This window comes from Bombina bombina, unplaced genomic scaffold (assembly GCF_027579735.1).
Source record: "Bombina bombina isolate aBomBom1 unplaced genomic scaffold, aBomBom1.pri scaffold_2070, whole genome shotgun sequence".
NCBI classification, from domain to species: Eukaryota; Metazoa; Chordata; class Amphibia; order Anura; family Bombinatoridae; genus Bombina; species Bombina bombina.
In genome coordinates this window covers 23,489-42,142 of record NW_026512992.1, presented here as the reverse complement: position 1 = coordinate 42,142, position 18,654 = coordinate 23,489, and the positions used below count along the sequence as shown (strand labels likewise).

The 18,654-nt window shown below is 44.7% G+C and overlaps 1 protein-coding gene across 1 annotated transcript in view; it reads left to right on the top strand.

Annotated features, from left to right (window-relative positions):
- Positions 1-1,236: 1,236 nt before the first annotated feature.
- Positions 1,237-18,654, top strand: part of LOC128644659 (DNA-directed RNA polymerase II subunit RPB2-like) — a 37,707-nt gene continuing 20,289 nt past the window's right edge. The window contains exons 1-2 of the mRNA XM_053697184.1: positions 1,237-1,472; positions 1,599-1,711. Coding sequence (XP_053553159.1) covers positions 1,287-1,472; positions 1,599-1,711 — 299 coding nt within the window. The 5' untranslated portion in view covers positions 1,237-1,286. The remainder of the gene's footprint in view (positions 1,473-1,598; positions 1,712-18,654) is intronic.

Genomic DNA, 18,654 nt, shown 5'->3' with positions numbered 1-18,654 from the left:
AAAGGACAGATTTCTGCTCTGTCTATTCTTTTGCACAAGCGTCTGGCAGAGCTTCCAGACGTCCAGGCATTTTGTCAGGCTTTGGTTAGGATTAAGCCTGTGTTTAAAACTGTTTCTCCCCCGTGGAGCTTAAACTTGGTTCTTAAAGTTCTTCAAGGAGTTCCGTTTGAACCCCTTCATTCCATTGATATTAAACTTTTATCTTGGAAAGTTCTGTTTTTGATGGCTATTTCCTCGGCTCGAAGAGTCTCTGAGTTATCTGCCTTACATTGTGATTCTCCTTATCTGATTTTTCATTCAGACAAGGTAGTTCTGCGTACCAAACCTGGGTTTTTACCTAAGGTGGTTTCTAACAGGAATATCAATCAAGAGATTGTTGTTCCATCATTGTGTCCTAACCCTTCTTCAAAGAAGGAACGTCTTTTGCATAATCTGGACGTAGTCCGTGCCTTAAAGTTTTACTTACAGGCTACTAAAGATTTTCGTCAAACATCTGCCCTGTTTGTTGTTTACTCTGGACAGAGGAGAGGTCAAAAAGCTTCGGCAACCTCTCTCTCCTTTTGGCTTCGGAGCATATTACGCTTAGCCTATGAGACTGCTGGACAGCAGCCCCCTGAAAGGATTACAGCTCATTCTACTAGAGCTGTGGCTTCCACCTGGGCCTTTTAAAAATGAGGCCTCTGAACAGATTTGCAAGGCTGCAACTTTGTCTTCCCTTCATACTTTTTCCAAATTTTACAAATTTGATACTTTTGCTTCTTCGGAGGCTGTTTTTGGGAGAAAGGTTCTACAGGCAGTGGTTCCTTCCGTTTAAGTTCCTGCCTTGTCCCTCCCATCATCGGTGTACTTTAGCTTTGGTATTGGTATCCCACAAGTAATGGATGATCCGTGGACTGGATACACTTAACAAGAGAAAACATAATTTATGCTTACCTGATAAATTTATTTCTCTTGTAGTGTATCCAGTCCACGGCCCGCCCTGTCCTTTTAAGGCAGGTCTAAATTTTAATTAAACTACAGTCACCACTGCACCCTATGGTTTCTCCTTTCTCGGCTTGTTTCGGTCGAATGACTGGGTATGGCAGTGAGGGGAGGAGCTATATAGCAGCTCTGCTGTGGGTGATCCTCTTGCAACTTCCTGTTGGGAAGGAGAATATCCCACAAGTAATGGATAATCCGTGGACTTGATACACTACAAGAGAAATACATTTATCAGGTAAGCATAAATTATGTTTTTCACATGTACTATGTTGGATTAGTAGTTTGTTTTATCTGAAACAGCATCAATGTTCTGTTCATATTTAATTTATCCTCCTTTTAGCTCCTACTTTGATGAGAAAGGCTTGGTACGACAACAACTGGACTCATTTGATGAGTTCATTCAGATGTCTGTTCAAAGGATTGTAGAAGATGCACCACCAATAGATTTGCAAGCTGAAGCTCAGCACACCTCAGGAGAAGTAGAGGAACCGGTAAGATCAGGGCTTCAAATATTTTTATTTTTTTTTATTTAAAAAAATAAATAAATGAATAAATCTGAAATTGTGTGTTAGATCCTGATAACTTTAAAGCCTCTTTTTAAAAAACTTTGGTTTTAGCCACGGTTTTTGCTGAAGTTTGAACAGATTTATTTGTCGAAGCCGACGCATTGGGAAAGAGATGGAGCTCCTTCACCAATGATGCCAAATGAAGCAAGGTTAAGAAATCTAACGTAAGTTGTTGTTTTTTTTTTTTTTTTTAATTTATTATCTTTCCTTAGATACGGTGAGTCCACGGAATCATCAATTACTGTTGGGAATATCACTCCTGGCCAGCAGGAGGCGGCAAAGAGCACCACAGCAAACCTGTTAAAATATCACTTCCCTTCCCACAACCCCCAGTCATTCTCTTTGCCTCTTCATAGAGGAGGTGAAGTTTTTTTGGTGTCTGAAGAAGATTTGATTTATTCACTTCAATCAAGATTTTATTATTTTGAAAGCCAGAGTAGGTTTGTTCTGATCTTTTCTCTCAAGATTGGGCTTAGCCGTACTCCACGTTAGTCTCTTCAGTAGGGCAGTGGTGGCTTTAAAGCAGTTAGGAACTTATGAGGTAGGCCTCACTGCGTTTTTATAACATGTTGCTGCCCTTGTATAGAAAGCCAAAGTAGGTTTACTTTGATTTTTCTTTTTGTCACAGGTCTCTTTGAGGAGTGGCATCCTCTCATACAGGGTGAGCTGTCGTCCTGCCGGACGGCTAGAAGTGCAGGTAAGAGCCTTTTTGTCTTCAGGGGCTAGGAGGCTGGCACTGAAGGGAGTTAAGGACTCCCTGTACCTTATATGGGACTCAAAATCCTTACTTAAAGGGACAGTATACACTCATTTTCATATAACTGCATGTAATAGACATTACTATAAAGAATAAGATGCACAGATACTGATTTAAAAATCCAGTATAAAACTGTTTAAAAACTTACTTAGAAGCTCTCAGTTTAGCTCTGATGAAAAGGTAGCTGGAAAGCCCACTGCGAATGGGAAATAAGACACTCCCCCCTCCCCCTTCCTTTGCATATGAAAAGACCCTTTACACAAACAGGAGCAAGCTGGAGAAGGTAACTAACAGTATTCTCATAAAACTTTGGGGCTTGGTTAAGAGTCTGAAAATCAGAGCAATTTAGTTAAAAATAAACAAAACTATACATTTAAAAAAACAAAAAACTATGGGCTATATAAATAGACCATCTACAAAACATTTGTGGAAAGAAAAAATGAGTGTATAATGTCCCTTTTTAAAGGTGTTGTATGGCAGTGGGCAGGCACTTCATATCTGACATGGAGACTTGATGTTTAACTCCTTCACGGCAAGGAAGTCGTTAAACTTTTTATAGTGGCTCAGTTCAAAATATTTTTATTTCCCTTGGCTGACTTTGTTATCTTGATGTAGTGGGATTCTTGGCAGCCACTCTGGTCCTGCACGGACTGTTAAGAGGGCCTGCTCTCTCTTTTAGAGGCACCACTCCTATGGGGCTATCATGGCTCTTGTACGTTCAGAGGCTTATTTGGGTAATCCCTTATTCCTCTTGTACATGGCTCATTGCAAATTCATTTTTATAATATTGGGCTCCTTTAAGATTACTCGCTTGTTTTACAAAAAGCGGGAAGACTTGAGGTGTTTTATATTATTGGCGATGTGGTTTTTCAATCGATCCTGCACAGACAGACCGAATCTATGGCGGAGATTACTTTTTGAGGGCGCGCTTTGTTGCTTATTGCGCAATCTCTATGTAACCGTCTCTTCCACTTTTTCTCTGGGGGAGTGTCATCGGAGCAGCACCATTGGTTACCCGACCTTTCTGACTAAGTTAGCATGAAAGGAAGTTTGGGTTTGGCGATGTGGCTCTCTAGAGTTTTTTCTCCTGTTAAGTGTAGTCAGTCCACGGGTCATCATTACTTCTGGGATATTAACTCCTCCCCAACAGGAAGTGCAAGAGGATCACCCAAGCAGAGCTGCTATATAGCTCCTCCCCTCTACGTCACACCCAGTCATTCTCTTGCACCCAACTAATAGATAGGATGTGTGAGAGGACTGTGGTGATTATACTTAGTTTTTATATCTTCAATCAAAAGTTTGTTATTTTAAAACAGCACCGGAGTGTGTTGTTCCTTCTCAGGTAGAATTTGAAGAAGAATCTACCTGAGTTTTTGGATGATTTTAGCCGGCGTAGCTAAGATTCATTTTGCTGTTCTCGGCCATTCTGAGGAGTGAGGTAAACTTCAGATCAGGGGACAGCGGGCAGGTTCACCTGCAAAGAGGTATGTTGCAGTATATTTTCTGAGAAATGGAATTGACTGAGAAAATACTGCCAATACCGATATAATGTAAGTTCAGCCTTAAATGCAGTAGTAGCAACTGGTATCAGGCTGTTTATGTATATATGTGTACACTTCAGTATTCTGGGGAATGGCACTTCTCTGGGTAATACTATATGCATATAATTTTTAGCCTAACTTGCAGTGGGAACGTCTTGCAACAGGCTGTTTAATGACATTTCATGTTATTTGATTTTAAACGATTTTGCTGGCATGCTAAATTGTTTAATTATCTGAGGTACTGGGTGAAAAATTGTTTTTGGGCACTGTTTTTCCACTTGGCTGTCGTTTATTTTAATTTAAGACAGTTTACTGAACTTCCCTCACTGCTGTGGGTGAGGGTGAGGGGCCTATTTTGGCGCTTTTGCTACGCATCAAAAATTCAGTCAAAAGTCTGTTTCTCTTCCTGCATGATCCGGATCGTCTCTACAGAGCTCAAGGGTCTTCAAAAATTATTTTGAGGGAGGTAATCACTCACAGCAGACCTGTGAGATTGTGCTTTGACTGTGATAAACGTTTATATTTTGTACATTTTTTTCTGCTATTAAGGGTTAGTTATCCATTACTAATGGGGGCAATCCTTTGCTAAATTTATGCCTTTACTGGGAAAAATCTGGTTTTTATAATTTTTCCGGTTCCTTATTATTAAACTGTCATAATTTTTTTCTGTGCTTCTTAAAGGCACAGTGCGTTTTCCATAATACTTGTAATTTGAGTGAAAAGTATTTCCAAGCTTGCTAGTTTAATTGCTAGTTTGTTAAACATGTCTGACTCAGAGGAATATCTCTGTGCTATATGTGCAAAAGCCAAGGTGGAGCCCAATAGAAATTTATGTACTAATTGCGTTGATGGTACTTTCATTCTGTACAAATTGAACATCATTCACCAAACAACGAGGGGGAAGTTATGCCGACTAACTTGCCTCACGTGTCAGTACCTGCATCTCCCGCTCGGGAGGTGCGTGATATTGTAACGCCCAGTACATCAGGGCGGCCATTACAAATCACACTGCAGGACATGGCTAATGTTATGACTGAAGTTTTGTCTAAATTACCAGAACTTAGAGGTAAGCGAGATCACTCTGGGGTGAGAACAGAGTGCGCTGATAGTATTAGGGCCATGTCAGATACTGCGTCACAATTTGCAGAACATGAGGACGGAGAGCTTCATTCTGCGGGTGACGGATCTGATCCAAATAAACTGGATTCAGACATTTCAAATTTTAAGTTTAAGCTGGAAAACCTCCGTGTATTACCAGGGGAGGTGTTAGCGGCTCTGAATGATTGTAACACAGTTGCAATACCAGAAAAAATGTGTAGGTTGGATAAATATTTTGCGGTACCGTCGAGTACTGACGTTTTTCCAATACCTAAAAGACTTACTGAAATTGTTACTAAGGAGTGGGATAGACCCGGTGTGCCTTTCTCACTCCCTCCTATATTCAGAAAGATGTTTCCAATAGACGCCACCACACGGGACTTATGGCAAACGGTCCCTAAGGTGGAGGGAGCAGTTTCCACTTTAGCTAAGCGTACCACTATCCCGGTGGAGGATAGCTGCGCCTTTTCAGATCCAATGGATAAAAAGTTAGAGGGTTACCTTAAGAAAATGTTTGTTCAACAAGGTTTTATATTACAACCCCTTGCATGCATTGCGCCTGTCACGGCTGCAGCAGCATTTTGGTTTGAGTCTCTGGAAGAGACCCTTGAATCAGCTCCATTGGATGAGATTACACACAAGCTTAAAGCCCTTAAGCTAGCTAATTCATTTATTTCTGATGCCGTAGTACATTTAACTAAACTTACGGCTAAGAATTCCGGATTCGCCATTCAGACACGCAGAGCGCTGTGGCTAAAATCCTGGTCAGCTGATGTTACTTCTAAATCTAAATTACTTAACATACCTTTCAAAGGGCAGACCTTATTCGGGCCCGGTTTGAAGGAAATTATCGCTGACATTACAGGAGGTAAAGGCCATGCCCTGCCTCAAGACAGAGCCAAACCTAGGGCTAGACAGTCTAATTTTCGTGCCTTTCGTAACTTCAAGGCAGGAGCAGCATCAACTTCCTCTGCACCAAAACAGGAAGGAGCTGTTGCTCGCTACAGACAAGGCTGGAAACCTAACCAGTCCTGGAATAAGGGCAAGCAGGCCAGAAAACCTGCTGCTGCCCCTAAGACAGCATGAAGTGAGGGCCCCCGATCCGGGAACGGATCTAGTGGGGGGCAGACTCTCTCTCTTCGCCCAGGCTTGGGCAAGAGATGTCCAGGATCCCTGGGCGTTAGAGATCATATCTCAGGGATATCTTCTGGACTTCAAAGCCTCTCCCCCAAAAGGGAGATTTCATCTTTCAAGGTTGTCAACAAACCAGATAAAGAAAGAGGCGTTTCTACGCTGTGTACAAGATCTTTTACTAATGGGAGTGATCCATCCGGTTCCGCGGTCGGAACACGGACAAGGGTTTTACTCAAATCTGTTTGTGGTTCCCAAGAAAGAAGGAACCTTCAGACCAATCTTGGATTTAAAGATCCTAAACAAATTCCTAAGAGTTCCATCGTTCAAAATGGAAACTATTCGGACAATCTTACCCATGATCCAAAAGGGTCAGTACATGACCACAGTGGATTTAAAGGATGCCTACCTTCATATACCGATTCACAAAGATCATTACCGGTATCTAAGGTTTGCCTTCCTAGACAGGCATTACCAGTTTGTAGCTCTTCCGTTCGGGTTGGCTACGGCTCCAAGAATCTTCACAAAGGTTCTGGGCTCTCTTCTGGCGGTGCTAAGACCGCGAGGAATTTCGGTGGCTCCGTATCTAGACGACATTCTGATACAAGCGTCAAGCTTTCAAACTGCCAGGTCTCATACAGAGTTAGTACTGGCATTTCTAAGGTCGCATGGGTGGAAGGTGAACGAAGAGAAGAGTTCTCTCTTACCACTCACAAGGGTTCCCTTCTTGGGGACTCTTATAGATTCTGCAGAAATTAAGATTTACCTGACAGAAGACAGGTTAACAAAGCTTCAAAATGCTTGCCGTGTCCTTCATTCCATTCAACACCCGTCAGTGGCTCAATGCATGGAGGTAATCAGCTTAATGGTAGCGGCAATGGACATAGTACCCTTTGCACGCTTACATCTCAGACCGCTGCAATTGTGCATGCTAAGTCAGTGGAATGGGGATTACTCAGACTTGTCCCCTACTCTGAATCTGGATCAAGAGACCAGAAATTCTCTTCTATGGTGGCTTTCTCGGCCACATCTGTCCAGGGGGATGCCATTCAGCAGACCAGATTGGACAATTGTAACAACAGACGCCAGCCTACTAGGTTGGGGCGCTGTCTGGAATTCCCTGAAGGCTCAGGGATCATGGACTCAGGAGGAGAGTCTCCTTCCAATAAACATTCTGGAATTGAGAGCAGTTCTCAATGCCCTTCTGGCTTGGCCTCAGTTAACAACTCGGGGGTTCATCAGGTTTCAGTCGGACAATATCACGACTGTAGCCTACATCAACCATCAAGGAGGGACAAGAAGCTCCCTAGCGATGATGGAAGTATCAAAGATAATTCGCTGGGCAGAGTCTCACTCTTGCCACCTGTCAGCGATCCACATTCCTGGAGTGGAGAACTGGGAGGCGGATTTTCTAAGTCGTCAGACTTTTCATCCGGGGGAGTGGGAACTTCATCCGGAGATCTTTGCCCAAATACTTCGACTTTGGGGCAAACCAGAGATAGATCTGATGGCGTCTCGCCAGAATGCCAAGCTTCCTTGTTACGGGTCCAGGTCCAGGGACCCGGGAGCAGTCCTGGTAGATGCTTTGACAGCACCTTGGACCTTCGGGATGGCCTATGTGTTTCCACCCTTCCCGATGCTTCCTCGATTGATTGCCAGGATCAAACAGGAGAGAGCATCAGTGATTCTGATAGCGCCTGCGTGGCCACGCAGGACCTGGTATGCAGATCTAGTGGACATGTCATCCTGTCCACCTTGGTCTCTGCCTCTGAGACAGGACCTTCTAATTCAGGGTCCTTTCAAACATCAAAATCTAACTTCTCTGAAGCTGACTGCTTGGAAATTGAACGCTTGATTTTATCAAAGCGTGGTTTTTCGGAGTCAGTTATTGATACCTTAATACAGGCTAGGAAGCCTGTTACCAGAAAGATTTACCATAAAATATGGTGTAAATACTTACATTGGTGCGAATCCAAGAGTTACTCATGGAGTAAGGTTAGGATTCCTAGGATATTGTCTTTTCTACAAGAAGGTTTAGAAAAGGGTTTATCTGCTAGTTCCTTAAAGGGACAGATCTCAGCTTTGTCCATTCTTTTACACAAACGTCTGTCAGAAGTTCCAGACGTTCAGGCTTTTTGCCAGGCTTTGGCCAGGATTAAGCCTGTGTTTAAAACTGTTGCTCCACCATGGAGCTTAAACTTAGTTCTTAACGTTTTACAGGGTGTTCCGTTTGAACCTCTTCATTCCATTGATATCAAGCTGTTATCTTGGAAAGTTCTGTTTTTGATGGCTATTTCCTCGGCTCGTAGAGTCTCTGAGTTATCAGCCTTACATTGTGATTCCCCGTATCTGATTTTTCATTCAGATAAGGTAGTTCTGCGTACTAAACCTGGGTTTTTGCCTAAGGTTGTCACTAACAAGAATATCAATCAAGAGATTGTTGTGCCATCATTGTGTCCTAACCCTTCTTCAAAGAAGGAACGACTTCTGCACAATCTAGATGTTGTCCGTGCCCTGAAATTTTATTTGCAGGCAACTAAAGATTTTCGCCAAACTTCTTCCCTGTTTGTCGTTTATTCTGGACAGAGGAGAGGTCAAAAATCTTCTGCTACCTCTCTCTCTTTTTGGCTTCGTAGCATAATACGTTTAGCCTATGAGACTGCTGGACAGCAGCCTCCTGAAAGAATTACAGCTCATTCCACTAGAGCTGTGGCTTCCACTTGGACCTTTAAGAACGAGGCCTCTGTTGAACAGATTTGCAAGGCTGCAACTTGGTCTTCTCTTCATACTTTTTCCAAATTTTACAAATTTGACACTTTTGCTTCTTCGGAGGCTGTTTTTGGGAGAGAGGTTCTTCAGGCAGTGGTTCCTTCCGTATAAAGATCCTGCCTGTCCCTCCCGTCATCCGTGTACTTTAGCTTTGGTATTGGTATCCCAGAAGTAATGATGACCCGTGGACTGACTACACTTAACAGGAGAAAACATAATTTATGCTTACCTGATAAATTCCTTTCTCCTGTAGTGTAGTCAGTCCACGGCCCGCCCTGTTTTTTTTATGGCAGGTCTAAATTTTTTAATTATACTCCAGTCACCACTGCACCCTATAGTTTCTCCTTTCTCGTTTGGTTCTCGGTCGAATGACTGGGTGTGACGTAGAGGGGAGGAGCTATATAGCAGCTCTGCTTGGGTGATCCTCTTGCACTTCCTGTTGGGGAGGAGTTAATATCCCAGAAGTAATGATGACCCGTGGACTGACTACACTACAGGAGAAAGGAATTTATCAGGTAAGCATAAATTATGTTTTTGTTTTTTTGTTCAGAGTATTATTTGTTTCCCTAGCAGTTTAACATGACTGCTTTTCTTGAGTCGCATTGCCTATATGTACCATGACAGTATAGGCAGACATTGGCTCTTTTTCATGAATTCATACCCCCTCCTAAATAAACTCTGGTTCTGTGTAAAGATTTTTCTCTTAAACTCAATCATTTAATTATGCATTAAAGAGAAATTCATCTAAAAAATTTTGTTTTTCAGTTATACACCCTTAGGGGTGTATAACTGAAACAATACTGAAAAACAAGGGTTATTAAATATCATATTTCATAACCAATAATTGACTTTTGAAGACAGATTATTTTAAAAACTCATCTGTACTTATTTTTTGAATAAAGATTTTTTTTTGGGGGGTCTCTTGTCTATTCAAAGACGCTTAGACAATTTTAATGTTTTTTTGTGCTACATGTTTAGCAATACCTATTTAGTGTACAGATAGATATTGCCCTATGAGCTTTATGTCTCCCAGGACGATGCTGTTCATGCAATGCCACAGCTTTCTCCTTAAAGGTCCGATGTCTCTATGGTGTCGCATGCAGTGCCCTGCGGTTCCTCTCAATCTCCTAGAGGAATGTTTTGCCTACAGAAATTGCAGCTCAGGTATCCTTGGCGGTATCTGGGGCTTTATCTGTTTTTCTATATTTTCAGGGAAAAAGCAAGAGGACATTTTTCATTTTTCAGATAGTAAGGTTGCTGCTCCTTCAGGTCTCCTAAGTTCGGTGAGGAGGATTTGCCGGTAGTTTCTGAAGGTGAAATCTCAGAATAAATAAAGAAATCCAAATGATGTGGCAGCAAAAGTGAAATTAAGCAGGTTTATTCAGCACAGAAAAACGCAACGTTTCGGAAACTCCTTCCCTTAGTCATGCATGACTAAGGGAAGGAGTTCCCGAAACGTTGCATTTTTCTGTGCAGAATAAACCTGCTTAATTTCACTTTTGCTGCCACATCATTTGGATTTCTTTATTGATTACTTGTGGGGAGGGGTGTGCAGTGACCTGTGTGCTGAACTGTACTTGTTGTTTGTGTTGGAAATCTCAGAATTAGACAGTATATTTCCTTCATATGATGCTTAAGTGGTGTCCTTCAGATGTATGCTTGCACACCTTATTTACTGTTAAGAGGTTTTTGGCTACTTTGATGACATCGATACCCTGTCGATGTCAACCTTTGAAAGTTTTGTGAACTTTATCATTTCAATGATGTTCCTTCCTATGAGGAAGTGTTTCTACACGTGCCTTGGATATTTTCTCAGGATTAGGATAAGCTAGAGATACCTTCTCCCTGTCTCCCGTCCCTCAAAGGATTTTCCTGTAGCTGACTCCATTAAATGCACTGTGCCTTAAACGGACACTGTATTCAAATTTTTTCTTTTGTGAATTAGATAGAACATGCAATTTTAAGCAACTTCCTAATTTATTCCTATTATTTTTTTTCATTCTCTTGGTATCTTCGGCATCGGAATGGAGTTTGAAGTAGTCCTGTCAGCCTCTCAGTGAGAGCATGGATAAAAGTTGGGGTCCGGAGATGCAGGGAGAGTCTTTCTTTGAAACCATCCCGACTCATATTAACAGCCACACAAGCAATCAGCGTTGACGAGTTTCGCTGCCTGCTTTCTTCACTCAAGTCCATGTCAGGAGCGATGCTACTACACTGTGACACTTGAGAGGCCGTGTTCCAGTTCCACGTTCCGGTAATATTGTTTCATTTTACTTTCATCATGGATGTATTGTAATTTCAACTGTTTATCCGAGGGGAGCTACGACCTTTCGGGGATAACTGACATAGGGTCTCAGTGAGGCCCCTTTTTGTATCTAGGAATCAAGGGTTAATATCTCCTGAGCGTGATTATTGAACAGGGGGGTTTATATTCATGTTTGTCATGTGATTCTGTCTTTTCGGTAACTCAATGTATGGAGGGAGTTGATCTCATGGTTATGGACATCATTCCCTTTGCTTTTTTCCATAGAATGGAAAATATTCGGATCATTTTGAGGATAGATCTAGGTCAGTCGACAAGAGTCTCTATCCCGTAGTCGTTTCTCAGGAGTAGCTGTCTCAGGGCACGTGCATCTAGAGACATTCCTGGGTGTTGTTTCCACGGACGCCAACCTGCTGGGCTGGGAATCAGTCTGGGTCTTGTTTAAGGGCAGGGATTATGGACTCGGAAGTGTCTGCTCTCCTCTTTAACATCTTGGAGTTGGGAGCGATTCACAATGCTCTGATGGCTTGACTTCAGTTGTCCTTAGCTAGGTTCCAGTCGGACAATATCACCTCAATAGTTGTCATCAACCACCATGGAGGAACTCTGAGTTTCTAAGCCATGTAGGAGGTGTCTTGGATTGTTTAGTGGGCGGAAGCTCACAATTGTTTATCTGCAAACCACATTCCAGGAGTGGACTTCTGGGAAATAGGTTTCTTGAGCAGACAGACTTTTCATCCTGGGGATTCAACTCCTTCCGGAGGTGTTCTCCAACTTAGCCCTCAAAAGGGGGGTGCCGGAGTTGGATTGTCAACATTTTGGCAAAATTCCAAGTTGCCTAGGTATGGTTTGAAGTCAAGAGATCCACAGGCCGTTCTGATAGATGCTCTGGCGGTTTCTTGGGATTTCAGGCTGGCATACCTGTTTCTTCACTTTCCTCTCCTTCCACTAGTTATTGATCGTATCAACAGGAGAGAGTGTAGGTAATTCTAATAGTCCCTGTGTGGCTTCGCAGAATCTAGTATGCAGACCTAGTGGAGAGGTCATCTTCAACCTTGGAGACTGCCTCTGAGGAAGGACCTTCTAATTCAGGGTCCCTTTCTTCCATTTTTTAGGTTTCTCCGAAGTTGACTGCTTGGAGATTGAACGCTTAGTTTGGTCTAAGCAGGGTCTTTTTGTTTTGAGTCGGTCATTGGGACAATGATTTAGGCTTGCAAGCCTTTTAAGAGAAAGATTTACCATAAAATATGGCATATATTTTATCCAAGGCTTCTCTTGGAGTAGGGTCAGGATTTTTAGCATTTGGTCCTTTCTTCAGGAAGGTCTGGAGAAAAGTTTGGTCAGTCAGTTCTCTGAAGGGTCAGATTACTGCATTATCTTTTCGTTACATAAGTGTCTGGCGGATGTGTCAGATGTGTAATCTTTTTTTGGCAGGCCTTGGTCAGAATCAGGCCTGTGTTTAAACTTGTTGCTCCTCTGGGAGCCTTAACTTTGTTAAAGTTTTGCACCAAGCTCCGTTTGAGCCTTTGCATTCCATAGATATTAAGTTATCTTGGAAGTTTTCATTTCTTATTGCTATCTTTGCAGTGTGATTCGCCTTATCTTTCATGCCGATGAGGCAGATCTTCACTTTCCTTATCTTTGGCATAGTTCTTCTTTTCTGAAGAACATTTGTTGCAGAACTTGGATGTTGTGCATTCGTTGAATTTACAGGCGACTAAGAATTTTTGCTTCTACCCTGTTTGTTTCTCTGGGAAACTTAAAGGTCAGAAAGTTTCTGCTACTTCTTTCTAGAGAAGTATAATTGGTTTTGCTTATAAGACTGCTGGGCAGCAGTCTCCTGAGAGAATTACAGCTTTGTTCTGATGAAATGGCAGCTTGTGCCAAGAAACGTGTTGCTATGCAACATTTTTAACTTATTTAAATCCACTTTTTCTTCATAAATGGAAAGAGTCCATAGCTGCATTCATTACTGTTGGGAATTCAGAACCTGGCCACCAGGAGGAGGCAAAGACACCCCAGCCAAAGGCTTAAATACTCCTCCCACTTCCCTCATTCCCCAGTCATTCTTTGCCTTTCGTCGTAGGAGGTTGTCAGAGAAGTGTCAGAAGTTTTCGATAGCCTCTTATGGAGGGCAGTACTCTTCGGCATGGGACTGGAGTTTTAAGTAGTCCTGTCAGTCTCTCAGTGAGAACATGGGTGAAAGTTAGAGTCCGAAAATGCAGGGAGAGTCTTCCTGCGAAACCATCCCGACTCATATTAACAGCTCCACAAGCAATCAGTGTTGATGAGTTTCGCTTCCTGCTTTTTTTTCTCTCAAGTCCATGGCAGAAGCGACGCTAATATCTGTCACACTTGAAGGGCTGTGTTTCTGTTCCACGGCGTAGATTCCGGTAAGATCGTTTCATTTTACTTTCATCATGGATGTATTGTAATTTCAACTGTTTAGCTGAGAGGGGCTACAACCTTTCGGGGATAACTTTAACATAGGGTCTCAGTGAGGCTACTTTTTGTATCTAGGAATCGAGGGTTATTATCTCCTGAGGGGGATTATTGAACAGGAGGGTTTATAATCATGTTTATGTGATTCTGTCTGCTACTGTGTAGTGCTGCTTCAGCTCATGGCTATTTTGGAACATAACGGCCTATGTCTAGTGACGCTGCCTTTTCTGTCAGGCACGCTTTTGCATGGACTGCACAGTTTACCTTGTGACTCCATTTCCGCTTTCCTGACCACGTGGCGACGGCGAAATCCTGGTCCTCTGGTGCCTGGTTCTCTGGAGGTGGCAGTGTCTCTTGGAGACAGATGTATCTAATTCAATCTCTACTTCTTGCAAAGAATATCAATTGGACCGTGTGATACATTCCCATCAGTTATGCTGTTTTAGAGTGCTCTATTCCTCGGGATCGGGGAATCAGGTGCCCACTGAGCCATCCGCCTCTGGCGATTTTATTTCTCACGAGACGAGTTCCCTACCACCAAGTCTTATTACGCATGCAGGTAACCAAAATGCTACTTATCCTTTCTAGGGCGTGGCCTGTTCCCACCGGAGGTTAGGACACTGTTCTGCATGGCCATTTCTTTGGCTCTGGCACATCTGCATCTCCCGGTAGTGTGCTTACGATATTGTCTGTTACGTTAACCGGGGCTCGTTAGGCATGGCATCGCCTGGTCCAGTTCAGCTTAACGGGGGCCGGTGTTTCCTTTTGTCCTGGGGGAGGTATGTTGTGCTTTTCGTTATAGACTGGCAGGCCTTTGTGTTCTACTAAGTCACATTTTTTGCGTTGCTGGAGGTTCCTACTCTTAAAGCGTCTGGGGATTCTCAGTCCTACTCTTCGACTGGCTTGCATACATAGACATAAGGGGATGAAGTAATCTTCTTATAGTCTTTTTATTTGTGTATCCTTTTCCAGTTCAGAGCTTGGAAGTCTCGGAACCCTGTTGGGCTGGTCCTGCGGGTCTGTCCGTTCTTCCTGGGTGATAACCTACGGGTTGCCTTATCTTTTCTTTTCATCCGGTGAGGATGATTATTATTTGGTCTAAAGCTCATGTTGTTCCTTCTGGAACTTTCTTCTCTGGAATTGATACTTGCGATTTTGTGGTCGCTCTGTTTGACTGTTCTTTATCCCTCCATCATCGGGGGAGGCTCTATGTGGCCTTGACAGATTTGGGGCCTTTGGTTTCAGTCTGGTCATGACTGGGTACAAATCCTTCTGTCTTTGAGGCATAGTTCAGACACATGGCACCTTTTTTATGTCCGGTTGGTCCGGTTGGTCCGGGTTTCCCAGTTCTCATCCCCTGTGAGGTCTGATTGTTTCAGACGGGGTATCTTGTGTTTCGTTAGGGTGTCGTATGTTCTTGGACGATTCTGGACCCAGGGTTCTTGTCTTGGATCCTTCTTGGATTTCTGGAGACTTATGATCCTGTGGACTGGTTCGGGACGACCCAATTTTTTTCTGGGACCCTATGTTGCGACATAGGGGCTAGCTCATTGGGCTTGCAAGCAGGTAGGCCAGAGTTCTCATCCACCTTTGGTGTGACGGATATCCCGGCTACCCCGGTAGCCAAAACAAAGCAAACAAACAGCTTCCAAAGATGGTGGTTGCTCTGAGGAGCCCAAAACCACTGATAAACAACAGGGGTGAGGTTGTAGTGGGGGTTGGGGGTAGCCTTAGCTGTCTGTTATCTGTGACATCTCTCCCCCTCCAGTTCGGCAGACCTGGCTAGACCCTTAATGGGTCGGCCTGGGGCTGTCCGACCGTGGCCCTCCACTTCTCGGTTGCTGGGAGAGGTTATCCCACCTCTCCTGTGCTTGGGGCATCCTCGGGGGTTCCTGCTGGCGTTTATACCCTGCACCCTAAGCGCAGGGATAGTCACCTAATGCAAAGTCCCAAACAAGTTTGCTAAGGCCGGCTCCCAAACAATTGCTGTTCCACAAGTTCCAGTGTCCTTAAGTTGCATGGCCAGACTGTCTCCCTCTGTGACACTCTGTTGAGTACCGGCTGACCCACCCACAAACAAAGCCAGTCCCGGTTTCCCGGCTTTAATCCCACCCCAGACCGGAGGGGGAGGTTGCTTCTTGGTGGGGCAGGTAAAGCTTGGGTGCCCAAACATGTGGCACCAACTGTGTACGCTTTTATCCTCCTTGCCCATTGTAACGCCTGCCCTTGGTGAGAAATACTCCGGGACAAGAAAAGGGTAGAGACCCCTACCAAGCTACTGAGGGGAGAGTCCGTCTGTCTCTTCTCCCGAGAAGGAGATCAACCGCTGGGTCTGCAACCTCCATTCCATGGGAAACTGTGCTGCCGCTGGAGAGAGAGACAGACTGTCTCCTCTTCCAGAAAGTGGTTCTGCTTCCGGGGAGGCAGGACGACTACCTCCGTTCCCAGGGGATGGCTCTGCCGCTGAGGAGAGAGACAGACTGTCTCCTCTCCCGGCTCCTGGCTCTGCTGCTGGGGAAAGAGACCGACTGTCTCCTCTCCCAGGAAGGGATTCTGCTTACGGGGAGGGAGGACGACTACCTCCGCTCCCAGGGGATGGCTCTGCCGCTGGGGAGACAGACCGACTGTCTCATCTCCCGGCTCCTGGAGCTGTTATAGGTGCTGGAAAGAGGCCGGCGGCTCTCTGCCCTGTTGCCAGCGCTTCTGCTGGGGTAGCTCCCTTGTCCAAGTCTGTAAGCTCGAGGCCAGGCTTCTGATCTGTATCTAGCAGCTCGTCGTCTCTTATGCTCTGTTGCCACTCATCTGAGGCCAACCTCCATGATTCCCAGAGTTCTGCACCACAGCTCTGTGCAGAATTCGGTATAGCAGCCTCTTGTATGCCTTTTCCAGTTCCCATTCTTGGACGATAAGCGATACCATATTGGATACCATCCAGGGTACCCCTGAGAGATCCAACAGCTGCTCTTGGGAGAGGTAAATGTTTGTTACTCTTTTTCGCCCCCTCACAAATTCTGGGTCTTCTTTCAACTTTTCCAATCTTAACCAAGGGCCGCCAAAGCCCTCTGTGGGGGAGCAATCCTCCAGCCATGGCCGTGCTTGCATAGCGAGCCATCGGAGGTCCCGGTAGCTGTCCTCCCACATCTCTGCCCGAACCAGTCGATCTAGATCCGATAGCCATTCTTCCATGGGCTGCTCTCCCAGGAAAAGCACTCGCAAGTCCCACCGGACCCAGTACCTCTCATCATCTGTGGGGAGGACCTTTCCATCACAATCCTTTACTTGTTGAAGCCTCTCCCTCCATAGTTGCCGGCAGACAATGCAATGAAGTTATGGGGTTAGGGGTGTCCAAAACCCCTGGTTCCCAAAGGAGCTCCCCTCCGATAATTCTTCCAGCTCTCGTCCTCCCTAGGGGCTACGAATCCCCAAAAGAGCGGAGCTCTGGGGCAAAGGGCTGCTGGAGCGACCAGGGGTAAAGTTAGCGGATGTTTTGCTGTCCTTTGGCCGACCGGGAGTTCCAGGAGCCTGGCTAGCCTGAGAGGGGTTAGGCAGGTGTCTGTTGTGAGGCGGCCGACCGGGAGTTCCAGGAGCCCAGCCAGCCTAGGAGGGTTTTCCTGGTCATAAAGCAACTCTTCTCTGAACACAAAAACAAGCCAAAACAAAGCAAACAAACAGCTTCCAGAGATGGTGGTTGCTCTGAGGAGCCGAAAACCACTGATAAACAGGGGTGAGGTTGTAGTGGGGGTTGGGGGTAGCCTTAGCTGTCTGATATCCGTGACATTTGGGTACTGGTTATAAACTTTAAGGACTGACTTGTCCTTCGGACGTAGTGTGCTCCTCTATGGGGAGTTTTTTTTCTCTGTTGGGTCAACAGTGGGGTCTGGATGATTTTTCATTCGGTCCATGTTTTGATCATACTATGACTTCATGTCTTGTGGACATGTACGCTGTTCTTATCTGTGCCATTCCCTTTTGAGGGGATAGTTTGTCTTCCTTTTGAGCTGGGGTTTCCCCTTTCTGGAGGGTCTTTGTCCGGCGCTGTGTGTAGGTTGGATCAGGTGGCTTATTTCTATAAGGGGCAGCATCTGCTGCTCGGTGGACTCTGTTCCACCTTCTGGAATTTGATCTCTCTACGTAGAGACTAAGAGAGCTGTGACAGGTCTTCCTACAGATCTATTTTTCTTTTCTCTGTTCCAGGTCCCAGGGGGTTCTCCTTGGGAGTGCCTTATTTTGGAGGAGCGGATTGGGATCACACCCGAGCTCTGTTAGGGTGGGTGAGTCCCCCCTTTTTTCTTTCCATTCCCTGGGGGCTTGTGGTTGGGGTCTTTCTGTCCCCCTGTCTATCAGACATGTCTGTTGCTTGGGCTGGTCCGGTGTTGTAGCAGGATCTGAGATCTGTTGCTCTGCTAAATTCGTCCTCTGAGCATTCGAGGTACGGTAAGCCTCTTGAGGTTTCGCCTTTCTCCATGTTAAAGATTTGTGGGAATCACTGGCGGCTCTTAGCCTGCGCCGTTATCCGCTGGTTAGTGGATACTTGGTAATCTAAAGAACCCTATCTTCAGCTGCTTTCTACTTGCCCTGCAAGTATTTCAGTTTTTTTTAGATGATTGCAGCGTGCAGTGTTTTTGCTTCAGGTGTTATTCGTCAGACCCATCTGAGCTTGCTGCACAAGGTTTCATTTATGAATATTTCGGTATTCTGAGTTACCTTTTTGCGACTTAGGGGACTGTGTTAGGGGAAGATCCTCTTTGTTTCAGATTCCCGGCCTTATCCCGTGGTTTCTGTTTCTGGGGTCTGGGCTTTGGCTTCCCTTGTTTCTATGAGACTGGTTGGGTCTCTGTTAGCCTGACCCGGTTTCTCAGTTTTTTTTTTTTTGCTATGTGTTTGTGCCCTTTTTAGGTTTTTTTTCTGGAGCTAGCTCATCATACTAATGCACTGTGGCTACTCTGCACTTTAGCAAACCGAGGGTTGCAAGTTCGATCCCCGGCGAGGTCTACTCAGCCTTTCCTCCTTTCGAGGTTGATAAAATGAGCAGCGCCTTGAGTCCCTTAAGGGGGATTTGCTGCGCTTTACAATTTCAATCATGTTTTCTCTGTGTCTTTTCTTCTT